Here is a 27,858-nt window from a genome sequence, read left to right on the forward strand (position 1 = left end):
CAAGCATCAATTTCTCACAGAGTCTAAAGGAAAAGGATTTGTAATTGATTTTCAAATATAATTTGCACCCCCAAAATGTCACAGCATTTTGTACAAAGTTCGCTAGTTAAATTCCTTTCTCCAAACAAGGTCTTGTTAATTGCAAAAAAAAGACAAAGATCCAGGAAAACAGCAATTATCTTGATTAACTCATTGAAATGGAAATACGCTAAATAATTCAATTTTCCCCATTACTCAATGGAATGGAAATCTCTTATACATTATTTAGCCAATACAGGGGTTTCTTTGTCAAGGCAAGTCTGTGTACTCAATTAATTCCCAAGGTCACTCACTTAGATCCCAAACCAACTACTTACACATCACTGGCACTGTTATTCTCCATCACCCTGAAACCTGAAACGTTTCCCTGCACCTCTGTCAGAAAGAATCTCCCCTCTCTTTCCTGCATAAAATATGCAGCCATAGTTGATGTTTTATGAAGAAAGAAAATTTATTATAATTGCTTTGTATAAAACAGCCTTTGAAGTTCCAAAGGATCCGTTTTATCACAGTACACAGGATTCCCGTTGACACAAATGAAAAGTGGAAGATAAAGGCCCTAAAATAGGAGAAACTCAAGGAGTTTCTGTATGCTAGGCTGTTTCCCATTTAATTGCCACAGCACCTACAGTTTCAAGCTCCTAGTTTGATACACAGATAAATTAGCAAGGGTCTTACAGTCAATCACTAACTTAGTAGGAATCATCTACATTTTTCTTTTACCTGTGAGCACACTAAGGCACAGAGACTGGATAACAAGCTCAAAATCACACAGTGGATATAGAGCATAGCCCGAACACAAGTCTCTGTTCCCCTAGCTGCACTAGCTAGATTCAGTTATATTCTTCCTGACTCATCTGTATGAAAGAGATTAAAACAGTTTATATTCTGTGATAGTGTGAGGTTCAAATTTTCAGTGAGATGAAATATAGAAAGCTCAACGATTCCTGCTGCTGCTATTATCTCAAGCAATACTGTGGCAGGAGTGGTCATTACAGAAATGTTATTTGGACATGAAAGGTATTACCCAGGAACAGTTTGGAAGTGAGCTAATCAAAGGAACAAACAAAAGATTTAACTGGTAGAAATCAGAGGTCAGGTGCCAAGTATGAGAGATCAAGGTATACAGTAGGAGAGAGGCCAGGTCCTGGAATATTCAAGGCAGACTGGAAGATGGCATGCAGAGCGGGCAAAAGCAAAGTGGCACATTTAGATGGGAAGAAAGCAAGGATGCCAGATTCCCATTGTCACTGGACTGTGAGCTATTTAGCTATGTGACTTGAGGGCAGGCCAGCTGTCTCCCAGACCTAAGTCTCAACCAGACAGAAACAATCACTACCCTACCCCATTTCTAAACCATTCTGATGATCAAAAGACTAAGTTAATACTAAAAATAAAACTACTTTGCAAATTGTGAGGCTGCTTAGAGATAAGGGTGTGGTATTATTTGTCATGATGGTATTTCTTAACAAGGATCTGTACAGGTTTTGCCAATGAACAATTTGCTCTTAGTGAATTTTCTCCCTCTTGTTCCATGATTCAGCTTAGTGGATTCAATCCCAAATGTTCTCATATTTTTTAAAAAATCAGCGCAGGCCTGCCTGCGACATGGGCTATTACTAAAACAATCTTTAAGTTGATGTTATTGATCCTCTTAACAGATTAAATAGTACATCTAGCATAAACATCACATACTTTAGGGAAACTTGACTTACAGAGTTCACAGTTACGGAGACTGAAGGTTACTTTTCTCCCTTGGACCACAGGTCTGCTGGCAGTGCAGGCTGCCAAGGAGCTGGCAGTGCAGGCTTCATCACCAGCGAATGGCCTCATTGCTCTCAGAGGTGGCCCCTGGTTACATAGCATTTGGTGGCCAGTAAAATGACCCAGTAGCATGAGGCTGGGTCCCAGTCTGACTATTGGGATGGGCATGAGTGAGCAAGCTCCCAAAGTTTCCTAGGGTAAGGTGGCTCTGTGTTTCGCCTCGCTTGGTGCCCTGTGACAGCTGTGACAATGAGTCTCACATTAACTACTCTTTCTCTTTGTTGAGCTTAGGACTTGCTAAGTAGTTCTCAGCAAATACTTTATAAGTGAAGTGTAAGTTGAAGAGAAAAAGTAGAAAAAGAAGGGATGAAAAACTATGCTGTAGTAAGAAGAATGCTAGATTTAGATCCCAGCACCAGGATTATCCATGCTCCTGGCAGGAAGTAGAATCCAATTCAAGTTGTTCAGATGAAAAGATTTGGCTGTCAGTTTTTGTTTGGATACATGAGCGCCAACATGAGCATCATTCCCAACTTCACCATGAAAATAAGCCAGACAAAGGCAAATTCATGTGTTTTCCTTGAACTCCTTCTGAAGTAACAGAAGTAACAACTAGTCCAACCCAAGGATTGACAGACTTACAGACAGACAGAATGTGAGCTCTGACTTACTTGAATGCACTCAACCAGACCCAGTAAGAGGATCTTAGCTGGCATTTTTATGAAGGCTAAGTGTATCAGCACAAGAGAGCATGCAGCCTTCAGAGACTGCAGAAACTGAGAGAGTCTCTACATCCTCTTCAGGATTTTTCTCTATAAATATCACCAAGAGTGTTTGTACAGAAGAAAGTGGAAAAGATTTAAGCAAGTGTCCCTTGGGGCAGACCCAGGGTAAGAGTGCAGCAGATACAGAGAGGAAAACACAGAGACCTGCCTGCTCCACCCAGACCCTGGCACCCCATCTCCCTAAAGAGCAGGGGTGTGAACTCCTTAGACACAGTGTGAACGCACTCAGCTAAATGAGGGAAGAAAAGAGGAAATATATGTGCTGGGAAAGAAGCAGGAATGTGTAATGAGCCCAGAATCACCCCTGAGAAGAGGCAGAAGCACTGGGGAGCCCAGTCCTGATACTCAGGGACACATTACCTAAGGCTAAGGACAGGTACTGTAGCAACAGGAACACAAAGAACTCTTCCTCCCCACCCCAAGCCAGATGAAGGGCAGAGCAATACAAGGAGCAGAATCCTAGGGAAAAGAATAAAAAGAGGGGTTCAGAGCATAGAAGGAGACCTTTTCTGAGACACGGCACAGAGGGAGGACCTAAACTGAGAATGGGGTAGACATCCTCTGGCAAACTAGTGTCTTACCTTAAATGCAAGGAATTGCTAAAGGGAATTGCGGAATCACAGAGAGTATCCATAGAAACAGCAAACTTCCAAGCTAGCCCAAACCTTAAGTAAATTAATACAAAACCCTCACTAATATCCTAGCAGAGGAAAACCCAACCATCAGGCACAGAGATTCACATCTGTAATCCTAGCTACTAGAGAAGCTGAGACAGGAGGACCTCAAGCTTGAGGCCAGCCTGGGCAACTTAACTTAATGAGATTGTGTCTCAAACTTAAGAAAAGTTTGGGGATATAGCTTAGTGTTAGAGCACCCCTGGTTCAACCCTAATACTGCAAGAAAAAAGAAACAGGAAACCCATGGGCATTTCCAGGCATAAGCCATCACTTCAGTCTCTACTGTGCTACACAACAGGTCACATTTTCAACTGAACACACAAAAGGGAAGAAGAAGCAAAAATAGAATCATCTGAACCACATTCAGATGTGACACAGATGTTGGAACGGTCCTTCAGAGAATTTAAATAACTATAATTATATTAAAAGCTCTAATGGAAAAGGTGAACAGTGTGCAAGATCAGATGGATAATTTCAACAGAGAGATGGTAACTGTAGGAAATAATCAAATGAAAATGCTAGAAATGCTAAACAGTTACAAAATGAAAAATTCTTTGGATGGGCTCATCATTCTGGTAACACAGTGTTACACAGTCAGAAAGGAGACAGGTCGATAGAGGTTACCCAAACAGAAACACAAAGAGCAGAAATACAAACCAGCACATTCAAGAGCTGTGAATCCTGTGGTCTAACATATATGTAACTGGAATTCCAGGAGAAGAGAGAAGAAAAAGGCAGAAGAAATATTTGAAGAAATAGTAATCACACATTATTCATAATTAATAATGGACTCATATACCAAAAAATTCAGAAAACATCAAGCAGAATACCCACAAACACGCATCCCCAGCCAAATCATATTCAAACCACCAAATACAAAACAAAGAAAATTTTGAAAGCAACCCAAAAATGAGAGAGAGCCTTTTATAAGAGGAACAAAGATAAGAATTATGGGTGACTTCTTATCAGAAACCACTCAAGCTAGACAACAAAAAGTACAGGAAAAAAGCAAACTGTTCTCTCAGATATGATGTTCAATAAAAGCATCTTTCAAAGATATGTTCTAGAGATGTAGACAGGAGTAAAGTGCCAAAGAAGGATGCTGAGGCACCCAGGCACTGAAAACAGAACAGCATTACCTACTCTCAGAGTGATGGTTGTGGTGAGACAGGAGTAGCCTGCCCTTACTGACAGCCTGCAAGAAGGAGAAACCACCCGGCAGAAGCTGCAGCTGCTATGGAAGACAGGACAGCACTGAAGAAAGACAGGGAAAGCTTGTCCTGACCTCCAGCTTCTTGCCAGTGCGCACCCTCTGCATTGACTTAATTTAAGCAGAAGGGAGCCAGCACAGGTGCCCAGGAACACAGGCTGCAAGGGTTGACCTCTCTGGCCATAGAGAAGAGCAGAGAATGTATGGGTGGGGCGGGCCGAATAACCAGCTCAGAGACTCACTGGCTGTGTGCCTCGTTAGACATAAGTAGCAGAGCCAGGATTCAATGCTAAATCTTTGTGAATCCTAAGCACTTTCCACTAGACACACTGCCTCAGTACAGCATCAATGAGAGATAAGATCTACTGTGGGAGGGGAAACCAGATCTTGGGAATCCTAAAGGTTAGAATTCAATGTAAGAACTTGATTTTATATGAAGTGGATAACAAGTACAAATTTTTATTGAAGAAGTAAAAATGTGTCCTGGCTGTGACACGGTTTTAGAGTAGCCAGTGATACAATAATGCCGTCCACTCCACTGATCTAGAGCCAAGGGAACTGTCGATGTGCACAGACTGTGAACTCTTAATTATTCACAGATGATAACATCTAGTTCCCTTGTTGGTGATGGTGTTATTTGAAACAATCACAAATGAGAGTCATAAAAATCAAATCTTTACTTTCCAACCAAAAAGTTAAGATCAGCGAAAGTATAGTACGAAAGAAGCAATTCGGCATTTTCCTTACTAGCTGTGCATAGTAAGCGGCTCGAGATGGAGTATCAAGTGTGTGGAAGAAAACCTTGTGGTGTGTGTGAAGATACCCTTTAGCAGACCTCTTATGACAGTCAAGTTCACAGCAGCTATATGAATCTTTTATGTGTTTTCTTTCACTATGCTCCAAACATGCTTCAGAAAAATTGAGAAAAAAAAAGCTATTTGAAGAACCAATCATCTGGTCATCTCTATCCTCTTCCACTGCCCAGAGATGAGGGCTTGGCATTGCTAAAGTCAACTTCTGCAGTAGCCAAACAAAGCATCTCAAAGGGAAGGGTCTTCTTGACTCACTGGAGGCTTCTGAACAGCATTTGTGTGTGTGTGTGTGTGTGTGTGTGTGTGTGTGTGTGTGTGTGTGTGTATTTGACACAATGATGAACACAAAGGCTTTGATTTGAAACACTATCAAAGCTTAAAAAGGCTTTTTATGGAAAGCTTTAAAAATAAAAAAGAGCACGTTTTCTAAAGGCAAACAGACCTGACTTGAATCTGTATTCTTCACTAATTGTAATTTTCAGCAAGTTACTTATCCTCTCTGAGCCTCATTAGCATCATTGCAAAATGACAATAATAATCCCTACCTCCAAAAAAATTGTGCATGATGTTGGTACCTAAAAGATACTCTGTGAGTATCAGTGAGCTTTTCCTTCCTCAGGGAAAAGGGAAGAGTTTACAGCAAATAAAACAGATGGAATTAATTACTCTCCATTATGTCTTTAAAAAATCAACAAAAGGGCTGGGGGTGTAACTCAGTGGTAGAGCACTTGTCTAGCATTCAGTGTACATTACTGAGGACCTGCTGGATACTCCTCTAGGCACTGAGGATGCACACAAGATCTCTGTCCTTGAGCTTATATTGTAACGGGAGAAGATAGACCACGGTAAGCAAAGAAACAGCATAGTGGGTATAATGAAGACAATGCAGTGAAATACTTCCAGAGAGAGGCAGGACCTGTTTGAGAAAAAATGATCAGGGAAGCCCTCACCAACATAGTAGCCATTAAACTGAGGTGTGAATGATGGAAAGAACTAGCCATATTGGCATTGCAGGGAAGAGCAAATCATGCAAAGGAAACAGTGAGTGTGAACATCTCCCAGCATGGACCTAGCTTGACTTATTGGGGGAACAGAATGCAGAGAAATACAGAAGATCAGAGCTCAAGGAGAAGTCATTAAGAGGTTAAAAGATAGCCAGTATGGTGGCACACACCTGTAATCCCAGCACTCAGGAGGCTGAGGCAGGAAGATCGCTGCAAGTTTAAAACCAACCTGGGCTACAAAGTGAGTTCAAGGTCAGTCTGCACTGCATAGCCAGACCCTGTCTCAAAAAGAAACAAAAAAAATCAGGAAGGAGTCAGTCATGCAGCCAACATCTATTCACACTAAGCATCTACGATGTGTGCAGCATTCTAAATTCTGGTGATACAGCATTAATCTGTTAAAGCCTCTGCCTCAAGGAACTGACATCCCAGGGAGGACAATTTCCTGGGACCCTGGAGGTTATAGTAAGAAGTTTGTATTCATTTAAATAGGCTGTGTCTTTTGATCTTCACAGTGTCTCTAGGAGATGCATAGAAGAAGAAACAGACTCACTGAGATTGTGCTATGTAACCTGCCTGAATTACTATCATTTGTGGTGAAGAGCTTGCAGTTTAGGAAGAAAAGAGAACTGAGTAGCCACTCTCCAGGATCACTTTGCTGGCACACACTGAGCCAGAATTCACAGCCTAGACTGTCTGACTCCCAAGACCATCCCATATCAAAAGGTCCTTCCATTTCTCATGGTTAGAAAGAAAGAAAATTTGCCAGTGCTTTGTGGGTTCCCATAATTAAAACCATGATAGACTTAACTAAGCCATTGTCTATAGGTCTCCCAGTCATAGGGCTGAGGCTTGAGGCAGCCACTTAGAATGCAAGGAGGGCAGAGAACTGTCCCTTTCTGGTCAATGCACTTTGGTGGAGCAGCTCTCAGCAGCTCTGTGCAGAACAGAAAGGGTTCTGATGAAGTGACCCACAGGGCAAAGAGAGTCCAGGGAATGCGCATCTCTAGTTCTTCCCACACCGAGTCAGAAGGGGAGGAACTTCTGCTCTGATGGGGTAATCACAGATACTGATCTAGCAGCAGGAAGATCCAGTGGCATTTCTCAAGCTCTGGAAGGTACAGAAATGAACAAATAGGAGACAAAATTTTATAAATTGGTGGTTCTATTTGATGTTCATTTAATTAGGACATTCAGCCCTTCTAATGGAAAATGTGAGGAGTGGAAATTACTGGGTTTTGGCCGTCTTGCATAAAATGAAAACCAGATCTCGAAGGCATGAGGCCTTTTCATTGCATCTTCTTCAGGCTCAATTTAATTATGCAGTACAGGCTACCTTCAATAATAATTACAATTGTCTGCTTTGACACAAAGCCTCCTTCTGTCTTGGAGACTAAAACTCTGGGGAGATGCCTGGGGAGATTGTTAAAGTATCATTTAGAGAGCAGTTACTTCCCTACTTGTGCATTCTGTCGATGCTCATCAGGTACCTACTGTGTGTGCGGTTTTGCAAGTCCTGTTGAAGGTAGCATACAAATCAACCGTGATCTCTCCTCTCCTAAGGAGCAGGAAAGAGGCCTTGCATGTTCAATCCTGCATTCATTTAGCAACATTCCTTGCCTGACTTCCTTATGCCAGTTCCACTGGTGCTGAAGCAAGGATGAACTGCGAGCCAGACCCCCTGGTTTGCTCTACTGGCACGAATGGAGCTTGGCATGTTTGGGGAACAGAAACAGATGCAGAGAAATACAGAAGATCAGAGCTCAAGGGAAAGTCATTAAGAGAGGCGGGAAGGAGTCGGGTCATACAGCCAACATCATTCACACTAAGCATCTAGTGTGTGTGTGCCTAGCATTTTAAATTCTGGGGATACAGCAGTAACCAATTCAAGTCCTTTCCTCGGGGAGTTGACATTCCAGGGAGGACAATCTCCGGGGGCCTTGAAGGCCTTAGTAAGAAGCTTGATTCATTTAAACAGGCTGTCTCCTTTGGTCTTCACTATGTCTCTAAGTGGAGGTGGGGTTCCCAGCCTTGTAATCTAACTCCCAGACCTGTCCTGACGTGGAACACTCAGTCTCAATACAGGGGAAACTTTCTAGAATAAAGCAGATGCTCCTTCCAGTAATTCTGGGTCTTGTGCAGGGCTGGAGTATCCTTCCTGCTTTGTGGATTAGAAAAGAAATTTACAGAGGCAAATCATTTTCCAGCCCTCAGATATCAGTAGGTGGCATCAGATCCTGAGAACTATGTGCCCTGAGCAAGGAAATGTGGGTGGTAGGGGGATGTATCTGACTAGAAAGAAAAGCAGAACATGCAAAACCATGGCAAAAGGTAGATATACCAAGTTCCAGCCACAGCACTATCATATTTCTGTTAATTGGCTCTGCCTTTTGATTTCCAGGTACGATAGTTTTGGTCGCCTGACAAATGTGACCTTCCCTACTGGCCAAGTGAGCAGCTTCCGAAGTGATACAGACAGCTCCGTGCATGTCCAGGTAGAGACCTCCAGCAAAGATGATGTCACCATAACCACCAACCTGTCTGCCTCGGGTGCCTTCTACACTCTACTGCAAGGTAAGCCAGGCACAGCCTGGGGACTGAGATGTGAGAGTGGGAAGACACTTTGAAATAGGGTGACACTCAAAACAAACTGCTACAGGAGCTGCCCATGAACAGTAAAGAGTTATGACTAATTTCTCTCTGTATTGCCAGCTAATTTGCAATCACATGAGCCAGTTTCCTATAAATTTTCTCCCAGAAGCTTTGAAGCAATATTTCATTGTCCCATCCCATTATCATCAGAATAAAGAGGAAAGAATCCATTAGCTGCTAATCCAGGTGACCTCGTTATTCTGCCATTGTAATGGCTCCCAGATTAAAAGACTTACACTCACACTGGTGCAGGCAAGAACAAAGGACAAGAATAATTACACCAAATTATGAAAGGGATTTGGTCATGGAAAAGTCCTTCCTGAACCCCAGACAAGGTTTAAACCCTGCTAAGATTTCATAGAAAAAAGATTCTTCTCCAGATCCATCAGCTCTTCCCTGATATGCACTGATCTTTTAGCTTAAGTGAATCACAGTAGTAGAATCTGGCTGCGAGCTGTCTGCCTCAACTGTTCTCCTGAAATATGCTGACCCAGGGGTTTGTTGGATTTAGTAAGCATGAGAAGAAGAAGAAGAAGCAGCCACCACTAAGGAAAGCCCTGCCTAACTTTTTCCCAAAAGCTTTGACACAAAAGAATAAAAAGGAACTCAGGGCTGGGAGCTCAGTTTTGGGGGCTGGCAAATGAGGCTGCATTGTAATACCTGCCTCGGAGAATTGCTCAGATGATCTCTGCATACAGCATTAGAAAGTGGTCAGCATGGGCCAGGCAAAGAAACTGCGCAGGAAATACCTGTTGGATTAATTAACTCAGTAATTGATTCATTAGAAAGCAGTTTGATTTGCCATAAAAAATAAATGTTTGTATACATTTGCACATGTGCTTTTTTTTTCCCCAAAAGTGGTCCTTTGCCTTTCAGAGATCTCAAAGTTTCAGTGTTCCTCAAAGAAAGAGGGACCAAACTCTAGAATTTCTTTCCTCATCAAGCATCTTTAATGGTGGATTGGAACGTTCTTTCCCCTAGGAATCTATCCCCCAACAGTATTATTGCCAAAAGAAGGTACCAGGTCCCAGCCAGCCCAGATTCTGACCAACAACAGCAGATCGGGTGATTGCTTAGACACATGTCCTGTCCTTCAGGCCTGTTTTCATCTCTGTGGTTAAGAATTGTTCCATCTGTCCACTCCAAGATACTAATTCAGGGTTATTTTTCTCAAAGGTCTTTTCTACATTTGGGCAACTCTTTAAAATTCAAAAATGCCACACTTCCTAATTTCAAAATATATTGTCGATTTAATAACTTTTCAGATGGAAGAAATAACTAGGTACTGCTCAAAATGCATCCCTGAATTATAAGCACATTCCTATTTTAGAAACATTGATATATGAAAAGAAAAGTGCACCCTGGAATCCAGGAAGCACAGTACCCGTTTTCCCCTTTGGCACCACTGCCACATCCCTTTGCTCCTTGGCACCTACCAGACTCCGATGCTTGGCTTCACAGTCACCTCAGTAGAGTCTTTGTGAAAAGCTCTTTCAGTTTCATCTTATATCTGAACTACAGGAAGTAATAGGAAGTAGCTACTAATGAGTAAAAGCCTTGGAGAGTCACAGCTGTATCGAATGGGGATCATGTGAGGTGGACCTCTGCAGATGTTGGTCCGTCCAAACTCCTCAGTAATAGACATATGTGGATTCAGCAAGGAGTGGTGTCAAAGATAAATTGACACAGGCATTTTCATCCTTCAAAACAAGTAAAATACAGATTGTCAGTGAATAATGCAAAGAAACTTTGAGACAGAGTTTAGAATTCATGTATGTGAGGGAGATACGGAGGCAGGTTAGGGAGCAATTTGATGCCATTCTAGCAGGGAAGATTGGGAGAAGGGTTTCCTTGAAAACTACATCCTTATGGCTTCACACAGTTTGGCACATATCTAATTTAATCCAGCAAATATTTATTGAGCTAAATATTTAAATAGGACAATAGTGATAGTCAACATTTTTGGAGCACTTGCTAACCTCAAACTGTATTTTTAGCATTTTACATTTTGGTCCTATTTAATCTTTACAACAGGCCTAGGAGGTGAGTATTACTAATGTCTCCATTTTCCAAATGAAGGCAAAGAGTAGCTAAGTAGCTTGCCCCAAGTCGCACACCAGAAAGGCCTTTTGCACCTAAGTAAACCGGCTCCAGAACTCATTCTCTGGACCACACATGAGACATTGAAGGTAATGAGGAGCTACTGAAGGTCTGTAAGCAGTACTAGAAAAATTCTCTCTGGCAGGTGTGTGAAGTGGGGTAGTAGAAGAGATAAGGAGAACACACATGACAGAGCCTAACACAGTGTCACACACATCATAATGACCAACATTTACAGGATATCCCTGGACCAGGGCTGTTCTCAGCAACTCCTCATGCCATCCTCACAGCATCAGGCAAAGGGCGTTGTTATTATCCCCAATGTATAGCAAAGCAACAGAGGCATTCCAGGTCATGAATATGATCAAGGTCACATGGCAGGGCCGTGGTGGAGCTAAAACCCAAGCCCATGCCCTTGATCTCTGTGCAGTGGGGATTAGATCCTGCAGAATGTGTTCATTGACAGAGCAATGAGCTCTGCACCCCTCAGCTGCAAGACCACTGATGAGGCCCACAGAGATCCTGAAATGTGGGGGTTAGGAGAGGTGTACCTCCCACCAGAGGAGTGGAGGGCTTCTGGAGCGAGCCGTGGGGGCAGGACTTGGGCTGGTGTCTAGGAAGACAGAGGAGACAGCCAGGAAGAGGGAACAAGGGGAGGAGAGGCTGGAGATACTGTTTCCATTTTCAGAAGAGAACTGGATATACGTTTTTTCAGCTGAAAATTACTTTTTTTCTTTTAAAGATTCACATTGGAATGTTTTAATCAGATTTAAATTTTCTAATCAGATCTATTTCTTAAACCATGACCATATGTCTATGTATATACTTATCTATCTATATTATATTTGTATATATGTTATTTTTTACCTTCTTGTAAAGAACAGCATTAATATGCCATGAATCTTAAAAATGTCCAAACCTTTGCTCTAGTAATCCTACTTGTTAATAATGTTTTGATGAAACCAAAATGAAGAATGGTTATATTTTCTATAAAGCAAAATTTTATTGAGATTCAAATGTAAGATTTACCCTTTTAAAGTGTACAATTCAGTATCTTTTATTGTGTTTACAAAGTTGGGCAACCACCACTATTATCTCATTCACAACATTTTTATCAAATGGAAAAGAAACCCCATTCTTATTAGCAATCATCCCTCATTATCTCCTGCTCCTCAGCTCCCAACAACGACTAATCAATCTGTTCTCTGTGGATTTACCTATTCTGGACATTTTATATAAATGGATTCATACAGCGTGCTGGGTTTTGTGTCTAACTTCTTACACTTATTAAATGTTTAAAATATATTTCTTTGCAATATTACTTATAATAGTGAAAAACTGGAAACAAATTAATTATCTGTTTGATGCTTCATTATATATAGTGTTTCCATATAATAAAATACTATACAGCCATTAAGAAAATGTTTTTGAAAAATGGTCACTAACATGATGTAATACAGTGATCAGTGAAAACTTCCATAAGCAACTATTCAAAATTACAAGTGCATTAGAAAATATCCTAAAATCTACAAATATACAAAATATTTCTAACAGTTTTCTCTAAGTATTGGGATTATGGGTTGTAGTCTCCCAGTATTTCCACAGTTGTCGTTAGTGATACTGTATGAGGGAGAAACCGTTCAGATCCCCGCTCACTGACTCCATCCTGTGCTTGCCCTGCCCTCAGACCAAGTCCGGAACAGCTACTACATCGGCGCTGACGGCTCCCTGAGGCTGCTGTTGGCCAATGGCATGGAGGTAGCGCTACAGACAGAGCCCCACCTGTTGGCGGGCACAGTCAACCCCACCGTGGGCAAGAGGAATGTTACACTGCCCATTGACAACGGTCTCAATCTGGTGGAGTGGCGGCAGCGCAAGGAGCAGGCTCGCGGCCAGGTCACCGTCTTTGGACGCCGGCTGAGGGTGAGGAAGGATCTAAGGACTACAAGGGTGGCATCCTGCGGGGGGGGGGGGGGGGGGAATCTGGAGCATGGGGTTAAGACTCTCTGGCATCACAGCTTCCTCATCTGCAAAAGGTCAGAACTAAAGCAGGGAACCACACAGAAGGGGAGGCTCTTACATAGCTACCCAGTTTTGACTGGTAGAGAGGTCACAGACATGACCTTTAGGTCTGGGGTGAATTTCTAGCAGACACCATTCCCTGAGTGATTTTGTGTCAGTCATCTTAGGGCCTCAACTTCATTCTCCATAAAAGGAGAAAGATAAAATCAGTTTCACAAGCTGCTACAAAGACTAGAAGTAACATGCAAAAAGTGTCTGATATACCGATTCTGGCATATAACAAGTGGTCAACCATAGCTACTCTTGGTGTCATTGTTATTATGGTTGTTACTATTGCTAATATGCCCCAAAATTCATTTTAGTATTTGGAACCTAAGCCACACTCTCTATGCTTTCCAGATACAGTGACCCCTGCTAACTGACCAAGGTGCGCTCCTCATACCTGCCATTGCCGGGTGCTGGCCTAATGATCTGGCATTCCAGAGCACTTTCTAAGAGGAGGACGCCTTGAGAAAGGCTTTCTCTGCCTGCCTCCCATGTGTCTATGGAGTGTGGCTTCAGATCAGAGCCTGAGTCCCAAGCAGCTTTTCCTTCCAGTTCCAGAAAGTAGGGGACAGGCAGAGTAAACTCGGTCTGGCTTTCTGCCCATCACCTTGTAGTCCATGTAGATATTTGCTGAGCTGAAGTGAACTGCAGAACTGGGCTAGATGCTCCCTGCATTCAAAAAACCACAGAAACAGCCTCATAACACCACCTGGGTGCTCTGTATTCCCTTCCCTTCACTGCAGAAAGTTCTTATAAGCTCCAGTTTTATACCTAGGACAGTGTCCAGAGAAGGTAAGTAATTTTCCAAAGTCATATAATAGATATATCTATTAGACATATATCTAATAGACATATCGTAGATAGCATAAGGGCTAGGAAACAGGTCCACAACTGATACAGAAATTTTGATGACTTATTCAATAACAAAAGCTAAAACCCAGAAAATCGGGCTTCCTTTGTTCCCTCAAGACCTAGGAACTCAGCCAGGAATGCTTTAACTTCCGAATGTGGGAAGCAGCTTCCTGCTAGTTCCTGAGGAAGGCCGCAGTGTCTTTCTTCTCTGTGGCCTGCCACTATTTGTGGCCTCCCTGAGACTTGATCTGAATTCTCAAAGACCCTTTCCTGCACATCTGAAGCAGTGTGCTAAGTGGGAGGTTTGACCTAGGTTGGATTCCTGCTGGCCACATGTGTAGCCTTGAGCAACTGCTCTGGCTCCTCTGTAGAACAGGATAATATATTCAGAGCACCTAGCCCAGTGCTGCAGATCCCAGGTGCTCAATAAAGGGCAGCAATTAGCACTATTAGGATTTCCTCTCTGCTGTGTGAACTGGACCAAAAGTTTCCTGGGCTTTAATTGGTCCCTCTCCCAGTCTGAGATTGATGATGCTGTAGTCGAGTGGCCACATCTCTGCTTCCTCCTAAAATAAATGGCCACCCACAGTGGCAGCATGTGGAATTAGAATGTTAGCCGGGTGTGCCTCCCCATAATGGAGCTCATTTTTTATACAACTGGGAACTTTTTTAATAAAGAAAGATGTAAAATAATCTCATTGCCACCACTGCAGAGCATAGGAAGCATTAGGTGGTTCCCCAGTGAGCTGCTTAATTCAATTTTATTAACTTTGCCATGGAGGTGCAGCTTGACTTCACTAAGGTCCACCAGGGGGTGGGAGGGCCAGCTGTGTGGGTGGCACCTCCTCCAGGGAGTCACAGAATGACCTTCCAAAGGGTACTTGAGAAAGACCCCTGCCATTGCTGATAGTACAGCGCATCTCTTCCTTTACCTCCTCTGTAAAGAACAGAGCTTCAGTCTCCGACACCTCTGATTTTTCACACCGCCACATTGTGTTTGCATCTGCAGTTGCATTTGATTACCCCAGGGAAAGCAACCTTATTATAACCAAGCCATTCACAGCTAAAGTCGTCTCAGTGTTGTCACTATAAATCCTTATTTTCAAGTCCTTAAGAGTTTGTGTGGGGAGAGGGAGGACACACAAGTTTGCCCTTCAAGTCTAACCAAGTCCACGTGCTATCATTCATTTAATAGAGATAATTGTAACCACTTATCCAGGACCTTCTGTGTGCCTAGCACTCTTATTTAAGTTTTCCAATCTCCACAACTCTATGGTTATACAGAGGGAGAAACTAAGATGCAGAGAAGACAAAACCCGTGCTCCAGGTCACACAGAAAAGCTGTACACAAACCTAAGGATGTATTCTGGCCTTAATTCCTAGACCTACTTCCTCTGCCTTTTTATTTTTTTAACTACATAGAGCCCCAGAGAGCCTTTATTACCTCAGGACACACATGCCATTTCACATCATGTGACCTAATTACCTGCTTTTCTCCTGGCTCTTCCTACTTGTCAAACTTAACCAGTGACTAGTGAAAAAGACAGAAAACGTATCCAAGCGCCCCAGAAGGCCAGAGAACTAATAGAGGGAGCCAGCATTTTAGCATCAGAGAACCTGGAAGTGTTTGGGAGCATCCAGTGCCTAAGGGTCAGATGCAAACACAGAAACAGGTCCACAAAGTATATTTCTTTATTTAAATATGAAATCTCTGACTTACTGCTACCTTCTGTGGGAGCCTGTGTTTCAGTCTCTAAATGGAAACTGAATTGTGTGATGTGCCAGCTGTCCAAGTGGAGACTTTGTTAGCGGCTTCTGATCCTGGAGGCAGGAACCAAGTGTTCCAGAGCTAGGACTATTCCTAGCTGGCCCACAGCCACAGAAGCCACCCAGGCTCAAATACCCACTGCCTCCCAGGGCCTCCAGGAAGAAGGAGGTAGAAGAGCTATCCTGGGGGCTGGCTGAGGTGATGGAGAAGCGAGGGCAAGAGGGACCCCAAGAGGGCTGTGACTTGCTCAGAGAACCAGTGAGTATCTGCTGGCAAGTCTCAAGGGTCAAAGCCAAGTCCAGGCTCAGTTTTTCACCAGTCATAAGACCAGCAGCAAATGCCGTCACGTCCCTGAGCTTTGGTCTCCTCAGAGTTAAACAGCACCACATCTGGCACTGAATGTATGGCTCAGGGATTTGTTTACTGGCTCCACTTGATGGCTATATTTTTATAAAACAGCAGGAGGGATGTGCCTTTTGTCATATTCCTCCCTGAAAAATTGCATTAGAAAATCACGTAGCTCCTCTTCGGTCACAGCTACTATCTGCAGTGCCTTCATCTCACAAGCCCCATGCAACTGGCCTTATTATTTCACTTTACAGATAGGGGCGTATCACCGAGCTGAGAAGTGACAGAGCCAGGAGTCAAACCCATATGTGTTGACCCCCACGACTTGTGCTGGCTTCCTCTACTCAGGAGCATCTCAACCCAGCTGATAGTCACAATGGTCATCAAAGCAAAGCTCTCATTATCCAGCTTAATTCTCTCAGGTTAACGCTCTCATCCTCTCTGTTTTCCTGCTTCTGCCCCAGGTTCACAACCGAAACCTCCTGTCTCTGGACTTTGACCGTGTAACCCGCACAGAGAAGATCTATGATGACCACCGCAAGTTCACCCTCCGGATCCTCTATGACCAGGCAGGGAGGCCCAGCCTGTGGTCACCCAGTAGTAGGCTGAACGGCGTCAACGTCACATACTCCCCTGGGGGCCATATTGCCGGCATCCAGAGGGGCATCATGTCTGAGAGAATGGAATATGACCAGGCAGGTCGCATCACATCCAGGATCTTTGCGGATGGGAAGACGTGGACCTATACATATTTAGAGAAGGCAAGTGTCTCTCTCCCTCCCTCCATGATGATCCTTGCCATGTAAAATGTCAGTCATGGAGTCTCAAGTGAAGGCCAGACATAGGTTGCTGCATTCCATGGAATAAATCTGACTCATATGGTCTTCATATGAAGATACTCATTTTCCAAAAAGAGATGTTCAGGAAAATCTGCTACAAAAGGTGAGGGTGTCCCATGAGTCATCTGGATGAATCATGGTGATAGTGTATAGTAGGAGGCCTACAGCAGGAAAGTAGAAAAGTCCTGACTGACATGGAAGAGCTTAGATCAGCCCCAGAACTTCCTGGACTCACAGAACAGAGCAGGGCCTGCTCCCAGGTCCAGCCTACACGGTACAGAGAGCTGAGCAGCCTGGGGATGGGATTAGTCAGGCAGTGCTTACTCCTGAGCTTCTGGTGTTGGGCAGGCCTTGGCAAATGCCTTCTGCCTCAAAACTCACTTCATCACAGGGACTAGGAATCAGAGGTGACCCCAAAACAAAAATTGGTCTCAAAAAGGAGAAAATGGTGACCTTGATGTCTAGATATGTGTGGGCCTGTTGTCTGCTTACTTTTCCTGAAGAAAAGTCCCAAATTCATGCCCCAGTTCTCACACCCAGATTCCTACTTTGTTTTCTATTCCTGGTCATCTTTCCAGGGCCCAGACCCTGCTGGCTCTGTGGTAAGCATTTCTTAACTATGAAAGTGGGTGAGTTGGAGCGGGGCTGAGAGGAAAAGAGAGCTTGAAGGTCATCCAACATTCTGAAAACCCAAGCCAGTGAGGGAAAGGGCTACCCCGATGCCACAGATGCCACACAATAAGTCGTTGTTTGAAACCAGATTGTCTCTTCCCATCACAGCACACCCTGTCCTGGGACTACTTTAGAGAACTGTTTGCTTGAATAAAAAGACTGACTTGAGAAGTCAATCTGGAGTGAGGAAACCAGAAGGGAGGCTGTTATACATACTTCAAGCCCATGCTTCCCAGACTTCCTCACACCCCATCATACCCAGAAAAGAGCAGGCCTGTAACACCAAAACACACAGCTGCTCACAGAGGGAAGCAGATGGCCCTTCCAGGGCCCAGACATGAGAGGAAACCCCATTGCGACATATCTGTGACCTTTTTGCAGGATCCTGTCGCACCTGGACCAGGAAGCTGTGGTTGGGCATAACTCAGCAGAACCACCATTTTCCTTAGAATTCTATCTCTTTAAGACTTTGATGATCCAACTTCCCCTTCCCCTCCCACCAAACTCCTCTCATCTCTTGGTTTTCTTCTCCCTCCAGTCCATGGTACTGCTTCTCCACAGCCAGAGGCAGTACATCTTCGAGTTTGACAAGAACGACCGCCTCTCCTCTGTGACAATGCCCAATGTGGCCCGGCAGACGCTGGAGACCATCCGCTCCGTGGGCTATTACAGGAACATCTATCAGCCCCCCGAGGGCAATGCCTCAGTCATACAGGACTTCACGGAGGATGGCTACCTGCTCCACACCTTCTACTTGGGCACCGGCCGCAGGGTAATTTATAAGTACGGCAAGCTTTCGAAGCTGGCTGAGATGCTGTACGACACCACCAAGGTGAGCTTCACCTACGATGAGACAGCAGGCATGCTGAAGACTGTCAACCTGCAGAATGAAGGCTTCACTTGCACCATCCGCTACCGTCAGATCGGGCCCCTGATTGACCGGCAAATCTTCCGCTTCACCGAGGAAGGTATGGTCAATGCCCGTTTTGATTACAATTATGACAACAGTTTCCGGGTGACCAGCATGCAGGCTGTGATCAATGAGACCCCGCTGCCTATCGACCTCTATCGCTATGATGATGTATCCGGCAAGACTGAGCAGTTTGGGAAATTTGGCGTCATCTACTATGACATCAACCAGATCATTACCACAGCAGTCATGACCCACACCAAGCACTTCGACGCTTACGGCAGGATGAAGGAAGTACAGTATGAGATTTTCCGCTCACTCATGTACTGGATGACCGTCCAGTACGACAACATGGGGCGGGTAGTGAAAAAGGAGCTGAAGGTGGGACCCTACGCCAACACCACCCGCTACTCCTATGAGTACGACGCTGACGGCCAGCTACAGACGGTCTCCATCAATGACAAGCCACTCTGGCGCTACAGTTATGACCTCAACGGGAACCTGCATTTGCTGAGCCCTGGGAACAGTGCACGGCTCACCCCGCTCCGCTATGACATCCGTGACCGCATCACTAGGCTAGGCGATGTGCAATACAAAATGGATGAGGATGGCTTCCTCAGGCAGCGGGGTGGGGATGTCTTTGAGTACAACTCGGCAGGTCTGCTCATCAAGGCCTACAACCGGGCCGGTGGCTGGAGTGTCCGGTACCGCTATGATGGCCTGGGGCGGCGGGTGTCCAGCAAGAGCAGCCACAGCCACCACTTACAGTTCTTCTATGCAGATCTGACCAACCCCACTAAAGTCACTCACCTCTACAATCACTCTAGCTCTGAGATCACATCCCTGTACTATGACCTGCAAGGACACCTCTTTGCCATGGAGCTGAGCAGTGGGGATGAGTTTTACATAGCTTGTGACAACATTGGAACACCCCTTGCTGTCTTCAGTGGAACGGGCTTGATGATCAAACAGATCCTGTACACGGCTTATGGGGAGATTTACATGGACACCAACCCCAACTTCCAGATCATCATCGGCTACCATGGCGGCCTCTACGATCCACTCACCAAGCTCATCCATATGGGCCGACGGGATTATGATGTGATGGCTGGACGCTGGACTAGCCCAGACCATGAGCTGTGGAAGCACCTTAGTAGCAATAACATTATGCCTTTTAATCTCTACATGTTTAAAAACAACAACCCCATCAGCAACTCTCAGGACATCAAGTGCTTCATGACAGGTAAGGACCAGGCCTCACTCAGGGGGCAGGACCCTCTCAGTTGCTCTGGTCACCTGATAAGACTTCATTTTCCCTGAGAAAGCTAGTGTGGGATGACAGGAAAAACTTTTGCTGAGAGTATCATTTTCAAAAGTATATTTAAGGAAACACTAGTTCAGAGAGCTCTCTGGAAATAATGGTTCTGGCATCAAATAAATTTGACAGAGCCAGCCACCACCATTTTTAAATTATCATAATACATGTCAGTTTAGAACTGTTTAATATTTTTATCCACTATTTCTCAAATGTATTTGGCCATGAAAGCCCTTTTTTCACCATGAAATTCTAATATTTTACTGAATGGATCCCTTGGAATGCACTTTGGGAGTTTTTGACATAGAAATTAAGTCGGCTCTGAGTCCGCAATAAGTTGGGTTAAGGTGTATCTAAAAGCAAAAACTTGCCTCTCAATTTCTGATGATGGAATGGAAAACTCAGACCCTGGAGACAGACAACTAAGTGAAGAATCCACCATTTCTAGGTGATCTGTTACAAAAATTACTTAACCACTTTGAATTCCAGCTTCCTAGTCTGTAAATTAAGATTAGAATACCTACCCTGATTCTAATTAAGTAAGCATGCATATGATAAACCTTAAAGCAACCATTTAGAAAAATAAAAAACTAAAAGAGGCATGCTAATAAGTCAGTATTAGGAGTTAGGAGATAAAGTAAAAGAGTAAAGAAAGGTCTAAAGATGGCAGGAAAAGAAGAACAAATGGAACAAATAATAAACCAATACCTACCTACAACCTGGTCACAAGGTTGTATCACAATGCATCACAAATAAGATGCCTTTCAGCACAGTGCCTGATTCATATAGATTCTCTTTCCTTTGCTCTCTGATTTTAAAAGTGAGCCCTGCCCTGTATGGCTATGAAACCATCCTGCATGTAAAGTATCCCCTAAGTCCTTGTAGGCAGAGATGTCACCAGCAGCCACAGTTCTCCCAGTAACCATCCCCAGGTTAGTCACAGAGAACCTCCAGAGTGGGAGTAGCTGTGACATCTGAACAAAGCCAGATATTTTACATAAGACAACTTGTAGTGGGCACACATTGGGCACATCCCAGCTTGCAAACCTGGTAGTCTCCAGAAGTTATATCCTAGAGCACAGTTTCCTTACTCCCTCTTTTTTGAAAGTTTCTTCCTTCCTCAAGTGCCACCTATGCGCAGCCATTCTCTTAGGCACTGGGGATAAAGTTCTCACCACCACTCACTCATCCCCAGCCCCCAAATCCACACTGTGAGGGGAAAGACAGATTCTTGCTGTCCAGTGTGATATGATGTGGGTTTGCAGAGGTGGCTTCTGAGGCACAGAGCAAGAGCAACCAGTCTCCCCCAGGGGGTCCTTTGGAGGCTTCCAGAGCTGATGATTTGATGGACACCAATTTCTGAGCAGGTGTTCATCAGGTAATGAGGACAAAGACATCCCAAGGAGTAGGAACAGCATGTGCAAAGAACACAGGGCATCACAGATGGTTCACAGGAGTGCCCCTTATGGATGTGGCTTCCTGGCTCCTGGAGTTAGTAGCCTCATCTGGACCTTGTTTCTGCTGACAGCAATAAGAACATTGCTTTTTCAGGGAAGGATTCCAAGTTATTATGTTGACAGCAGGAGTCATCCCAAGCACGGAGAAAAGGAGAAAAAGGTGGTGCACAGGTGTGATGAAAACATACTTTGGCCTAGGGATCAACATGAATATCCCGATAGTGTTTCCCAGCATTCACCATGTTCAACTTGGCTGCTGGTTCTAGAGAAGCTTGACAGATTGAGATGACATTTCCATTACATCTGTCTGCATTAAGCAACCCCCTGCCTCTCTTCACAGTTTCCCGTGAGACATCTTGGCGGGTTACCATAGCTGGAAAAAAATGGTACAGTAAGAAATGTACTTTTCCATCAAAAACAACTTGCAGTTTGCCAAAATATTGTTACTGCTTTACCCCCTCCTTTTTTTATACATCACCATATGTACGTGATCTCTTTCCAGAATAGCAATAACATGACCAACTGCTCTGTGCCAGACACTTGCAAATATGGTCTCTTTTAAACTAGGTGACATCCCTGTGAGATCACCGTCATAATCTCCATACTGTAGATGAGATATCTGAGGCCCCAGCAGCAAGAGGTCTGCCCAGAGCCACACAGACCAATGCTGTCTGACGCCAGAACAGTTTCCAGGTCAATCACACTGGTCTCCAAATCCCACTGTTAACAAAGCAACCCATATGAATGGCATTTTCATTTTGGGTTTCATTTTCCAATCAGGTAAATCCGGCAAGTGTCATATTATTTATGCGCACTCTTTGCCAGACCTATCCTAAGGATCCAGAGGGAAGTGAGGCTTGGAGGCTGTCTTCAGGGGACACGTGACTGCTTTTCTCAAATATCGTTCCTATTCCAGTAAAATACTAAAACGAAAGGTTGGCAAAACAATCCTTAAGTGTGACATACTCATATTTCCTAGTCTAATCCACACCATTTAAATACATGTGTTTGCCATGACCCATAAAGTTGATTTCACTACATAGTGAATACTGTCCCACAGTTTGAAAAACTACAGTGTTCAAAAGTGAGATATATCACATAAACAGTCAAGCTTTTAGCAGATTGGGAAAGATTTGCTAGTAAGAACCAAGATACTACTAACTCTCAAAAAACTTTACCTTTGTCTTCTATGGTGGGCTACAAGAATCCTCACTCACATCCAGCCACAACAATAAAAAAAAGAGCATAATTTTTCTCCAAAAATGTCTTCAGGAGTCCTGAGATATGTTCCAGTTGAACTGGAACAGTCACTTGGACTGGGGAGACAGAATGCCTGGTTCAGTAAGTCAGCATCCCTAAAACTGAGTGAAGACCCCAGAATACAAAGAGAAGTCAGAATGGGACTTTGGGAAGCTCACCAAAACATCTTTCAGGGGTACATGGCACACAGTCTTCTCCTGCAGCCTGGAGGAGGGAATGCCAACACCACCTACTGAGGCAGAAAGTGAGGTTGGGGAAGTAAAGGAAGTGGCTCCACTAAGAAAAGGCAAATTAGAGTTCTGCTCTGTCTCCAGACCCTTTGTGTTTGGATCAGAATACATTTCATGAACAACAAAGCTGGGCGCACACACAAGGGATTCTTATTGCTTGCATTTTATTACTCTGGGATGCATGAGTAAAAATGGGAGAGAAATGTCTACCTCTGTAAGAAAACTACAACTCCCAACTCTTCAGAAAGAAAAGCCCTGAAGGAACACCAATGAATAAATATTTCTTGAGCTTTTTTCCAAAAAGCATAAGAAGAAAGTTTCCCATCTTCCATCACTCATAATTAAGGTCAAGGCCTCCTTTCACACCCCTGCTTTTCTGAGAATTTACAATATTCCACATAGAAGCTTTCTTTGCAACTACAAATTCAGATGCAAGTTCTCAGCCTCCAGCAAAATGGCTTTGTAAGCCATTTTCCCCTGTTCTGTTTGTTTTAATTTCCCAGAGAACCATCTGCCAAGAGTCATAGAATCAGAGATTCAGAAATTCAATGAGGAAAGAGACTCTGGAAAAAAGTTGGTCTAAGCCTTGTCTCAAGTGAGAAATGAGAGGTCCCCAGACCTGGAGGCATGGGTTGGGGGCAATGAAGAACAGGAACTGGTCTGGATGCTTCAAGTACATTAGATCTAGTAATTTGTGTACAAACTTGGAATAACTCCTGCTGTATGATAAGTGCTCTTAAATGATAATACTATTGGTATTCTCTGTGACTTGGTTAAAACCATGTCTATTGAATAAGCAATCAAAGGAATAAAACTTCAGAGAAGTTAAGTTAAACTACTCAAGTTCACACAGTTTGTAAGCTGGGGAGCCAAAATTTAGACCCAGTTTTTCTGGCCTTAGCTACAGCACTCTCTTCTGTGATCCTGCCTAGTAAGGCTGAACTGAGAGCACCTGGATTTTTTTTTCCACATGTTTGCAGTGTCCTTTCCCCCATTACTCCATCTCTGGTCCTCTAGGTTTCCCACCCACCAGAGGGGCCTGGGGATAACTGAAAACAAAAGCAAGGCAAACATGAGGTTCTTGGAAGGAAAAGAAAAGCAGGACATCGCCCTTGGCCCCACAGGTCACTCCTACCCTGGGATAAGATCAGCAAGTGCTGGGGAAAAGTAGTTCTCAGCAAGACCTTAACTAGGACCTCCTGCCAGGGGAATCTCCTTTGGAAAGAAGACAGAATGGGAGGATCCAGGAAGCTCTGCTCAAAACCTTGCCTCCCTAGGACTTTGGATTCTGAGTCTCTGCTCAACAGCTACGTCAGTGTTGTTAGCTGCCCCTTCCCAATGAAGGCTGAGCCATCCTAGAGCACAGGATGCTGGTCTCTCCCTGTCTTTGCCTGTCCAGGCCCTGTCCTTTCTGGTTCTTTCTCTAACTTTTGAGCTCCTCTTGTCCAGCCTACCAGAAGTGCTACCCTTCCACTGATGCCTCATAAACTTTACACAGCTTTTGATGTCTGACTTTAGTGCTGTCTTCTATATGTGAACTTGTCAGCCTATCCGGTGGGAAGGTTTGTGTCCCCTCTGATCTTTTTCCATGTTTAGATGTTATCCACATCATTCTGACACACCAACCCCAGGGGCCTGGGGAATCTGTGACACAGTACCTACTGACAATGTTACTCCACCACAGGGGCCAAGTACTTTGCAATACCCGCTCAACCCTCTCTCCTCCCTCTGACCTTGGGTTCCTGATTCTATTCTTCAGTAAGCCAAAATGTTCATGGCAAAACCTGTCAATCCCTGCATTTAATAGTGTATCACTAGAAACTCCAAAGAATCTTGTACAATCTGCTACTCCCGTTCCTATGATCCTGAAGCCCAGTGTACACCCTGGAAAATGAGAGCGCAGGGAGGTTCAGTGACTTCCTTCAGCTTATTCAAAGGAAATAAAAGGCAGGAGGAGCAAGGGAAAAACTCTTTGATTTAGTACCTCCCATCTCTATGCCCAGTGGTGCTCTGAGCCTCAGGCTCTAATTCCTGCTGAGAGTAAGAAGGGGAGGGGCAGTTTGTTTCTCTCTGGAATTTTCTCTTTGCAAATGATTCATTAAATTCTTCATTTTGGGAAGAGGGATTAAAAGAAGGATAGGAGAATGGGGGAGGGGGAATCAAGTTATATTGTGTACGGGTACAAATTTCCCCTAATGAGTATAATCATTATGTATATCTAAAATGTGCCACTAACTTTAATTAATTTTAAAAAATTACTCCTTGTGGGTCTAGCTATCGTTTTTGAGTTTTTCTATTGATGGTGGAGGTGGCGGTGGGGGATCCTCATTCATCAGCAGCTGCCCTGGGTACAAAGCTGGAGACCCAAAGGGCTGGAAGCCAGAGTAGAAAGGGAAGGCTAGAAACTAGGTTCTACCTCGGTGTCATCCTTCTTGGGAACACATCCTGGAGGCAGATCACTGCATCGAAAGAGAACATTTGGCTCTAAGACTGTGAGACTGATTCCAATGCTTTTGTAGCAGTGGCTCTCCGGCCAGCAGTCCTCCACATCCGCACCTCCACCCGCAGCCTCTCGGGGCTGCTCGATTGGGATGAGGCAAGAGCGGGAGTTCACTTATTCCATGGGGATGTTTCTGCTTCTCTCCCACCCAGATGTCAACAGCTGGCTGCTTACCTTTGGATTCCAGTTGCACAACGTGATCCCTGGATACCCCAAACCGGACATGGATGCCATGGAACCATCCTATGAGCTCATGCACACACAGATGAAAACTCAGGAGTGGGACAATAGCAAGGTAACTCCCACACATGGCAGCCTACACCTTGGTGCCTTCTGATGTTGCAAGAAGGGGTTCTCTCCAGCTTTGCAGGAAGGCTCTGGCACTAATGGAAGCCATGGCAGTGTCTCCACAGTGTCTGCCTCGGGCATTCAGCAAACAATAACTCTGTCACCAGGCAGACCATGGGGGCCCAGCTGATGCAGCACATGGGCACAAGCTGAATGAAAGAGTTTTGTGTGCCACAGTGAGTTTGAAGTTCTACAGAAATAATTAGCCTTTGTCACTGTCTAAGCAAAAGTGCAGGGAGAAAGACCTATTCTAAATACAAGGGTGACATTTTCTAAGCACCTAATGTACCTGGCCTTGGGTAAGGTATTCCACTTAAGTTAACTCACAAATATCCTGTCGTGTTTTCATCCTTATCTTGCAGATTTAATGCCTGAGGCTTCCCAATATCATGCAGCAAGGAGGGTTAGAGCTGGAATCTAATCCCAGATTTGTCTGCTCTGTATCATCTTGCTAATTAAAGAGCCTGGCACACTATAGGTGTTCAAAAAACATTACTTTTTCTTATCTTCCTTTTATAACCCAATTTCAAAAACTTAGCTTACATATCTGAAAAGATCCTTTAAAACAGTCCCATCCCACTCCCTTACTTCAGGTATTCATTTGCTCAACCCCCAACTGCACCATTCATATATTCTCTACAAAGTCTGCCAACTTTGTGCCCAGCCTTATGTTGTTCCCACTTAATGCAGGGCTGAATCAGGCAAAGACCAGGCCTTTGAGGGGACAATAGGGAAGATCAAGGCTGTCATGTGGCATCCTGGAGCTGCTAGGAAATTTTCCCAGCCATATCTTACTCCAGGCTTATTCCTTCAGTCCTCACCTCAGCTATCGCCTTCTCCCAGGTTAAGGAAGGCAGGTCTGCACCTCTATGTTTAGGTGGCACCTTATATTTTCCTCTTACAAAGCACTCCCCACATTATATATTAATTCCTGTTTTCTTTCTTTTCCCTTCACCGGTCTCTGAGCCACAACAGCTTAAGTCTCCTTAAGTATCAAGCACACTGGCTACCTACCACCTTGTAGGCACACAGAAAACTATTGAAGTTGCTGGTTGAAGAAGTAACCAGCCCACTTTACAGATAAGGAGACTAGATTTCAGAGAAAAACTTAACCCAGGACATTTGCTGGGAAGTTCCAGAAGGCAGTGATAACCCAGGGCTGCCTGGCTTTGAGACAGTCCTCTTTCTGCCACCCTGTGCTGCCTTAGCCCTCTCCTGTCCCCAGGCTCTGCCCCAGATGCCCCAGCATCTGCCGTTTCCCGGCTGACTGCAGCGGTACAGCTCTTTTCTCCCCAGCCAGCTTCCCTCCTGCACTCCACAGAGTCCCTGTCTCTGACTGCCTGTTTGCCAACCTCGCCTGTCAATGAATTATTGATTTCTGCCCTTGGCAAGCATCAGAGATCTTTGTTGTTGAGCACTCCAGCTTTTGTGAAACTCTAGGAAATAATTGTTCACAGACAGGGTTCTATTAATTATAAAGAAAACTTAATTTCAGTGGGAGGTGACAGGCCTGTTTCTAAAGCCATTTCCCTGGGTTGCTGATAAGGCCCTTGAGCCCTTCGGATTGTGTCTTCCCTGAGCTCCCTGAGCCATGGGCAAAGATGGCACGCCAAGATAGTAGGGCCTACCCTGTCCCCCAAACAGCCAAATGTGGGGTCACCTGAGTAGCTCTAAAGAAGCACTGTGGGGCAAAGGGTCACCTTGAAAACTCACGTATAAATATGGTACAGAGCAATAGAAGGGTAAGAAAGCTGATACAAATCACCACTTTTTCTCTCACTGTACCTTTATAACCACTGCTCATCTTTCAAGTCCCAACTCAAACATGAGCCTTTCTCCATCTCTCTCCTCCACCTTTAGCCTGAGCTGCTTCCAAGCCTTGTTTTCTTCTCAAGGGCAGCAGCCCTTGAAACTGAGCTTCTGAGATCAGACAGAACTGGCTTTAAAGGTTGGCTCGATATTAATTGTATCACCAGAAGCCAGTTATAACTTTCCTGAGCCTTAGTAGCCTTAGAAAACAAACAGAATAACAGTACTTACCTGTCGAGGTCGCTCCCAGCCGGCAGGAAAGACACACGACAAAGTCTGGCGGTGTGCAACCTTGCCTTTATTTGTCTCCGCGTGGGCCCCGCGAGGCCTCCACTCTGCCACCAGCCCTTTCTCGCCGGTGGACTTTCTCTATCTCTCTCTGTGCTTCCTGTCTCGTGGCGGGAGAGGCATTCACTTTTATAGGGTGACAGTGGCCAATC

The 27,858-nt window shown here is 44.4% G+C and overlaps 1 protein-coding gene and 1 long non-coding RNA gene across 22 annotated transcripts in view; one reads left to right on the plus strand and one right to left on the minus strand.

Moving 5' to 3' along the window:
• Positions 1-11,493, minus strand: part of LOC134477684 (uncharacterized) — a 44,226-nt gene extending 32,733 nt beyond the window's left edge. Inside the window, exon 1 of the long non-coding RNA XR_010049821.1 lies at positions 10,380-11,493. This is a non-coding gene — a long non-coding RNA (uncharacterized LOC134477684). The remainder of the gene's footprint in view (positions 1-10,379) is intronic.
• Tenm4 (teneurin transmembrane protein 4) overlaps positions 1-27,858 on the plus strand; it is a 2,788,855-nt gene that overhangs the window by 2,755,048 nt on the left and 5,949 nt on the right. For all 21 annotated transcript variants that reach the window (XM_063256396.1, XM_063256398.1, XM_063256401.1 and 18 more), the window contains 5 exons: positions 8,693-8,865; positions 12,731-12,966; positions 16,543-16,839; positions 18,128-19,742; positions 25,414-25,556. In XM_063256396.1, coding sequence (XP_063112466.1) covers positions 8,693-8,865; positions 12,731-12,966; positions 16,543-16,839; positions 18,128-19,742; positions 25,414-25,556 — 2,464 coding nt within the window. The remainder of the gene's footprint in view (positions 1-8,692; positions 8,866-12,730; positions 12,967-16,542; positions 16,840-18,127; positions 19,743-25,413; positions 25,557-27,858) is intronic.

Source organism: Cavia porcellus, unplaced genomic scaffold (assembly GCF_034190915.1).
Source record: "Cavia porcellus strain 051 isolate PalLab524CR breed Dunkin Hartley unplaced genomic scaffold, mCavPor4.1 scaffold_9, whole genome shotgun sequence".
Classification (NCBI taxonomy): Eukaryota; Metazoa; Chordata; class Mammalia; order Rodentia; family Caviidae; genus Cavia; species Cavia porcellus.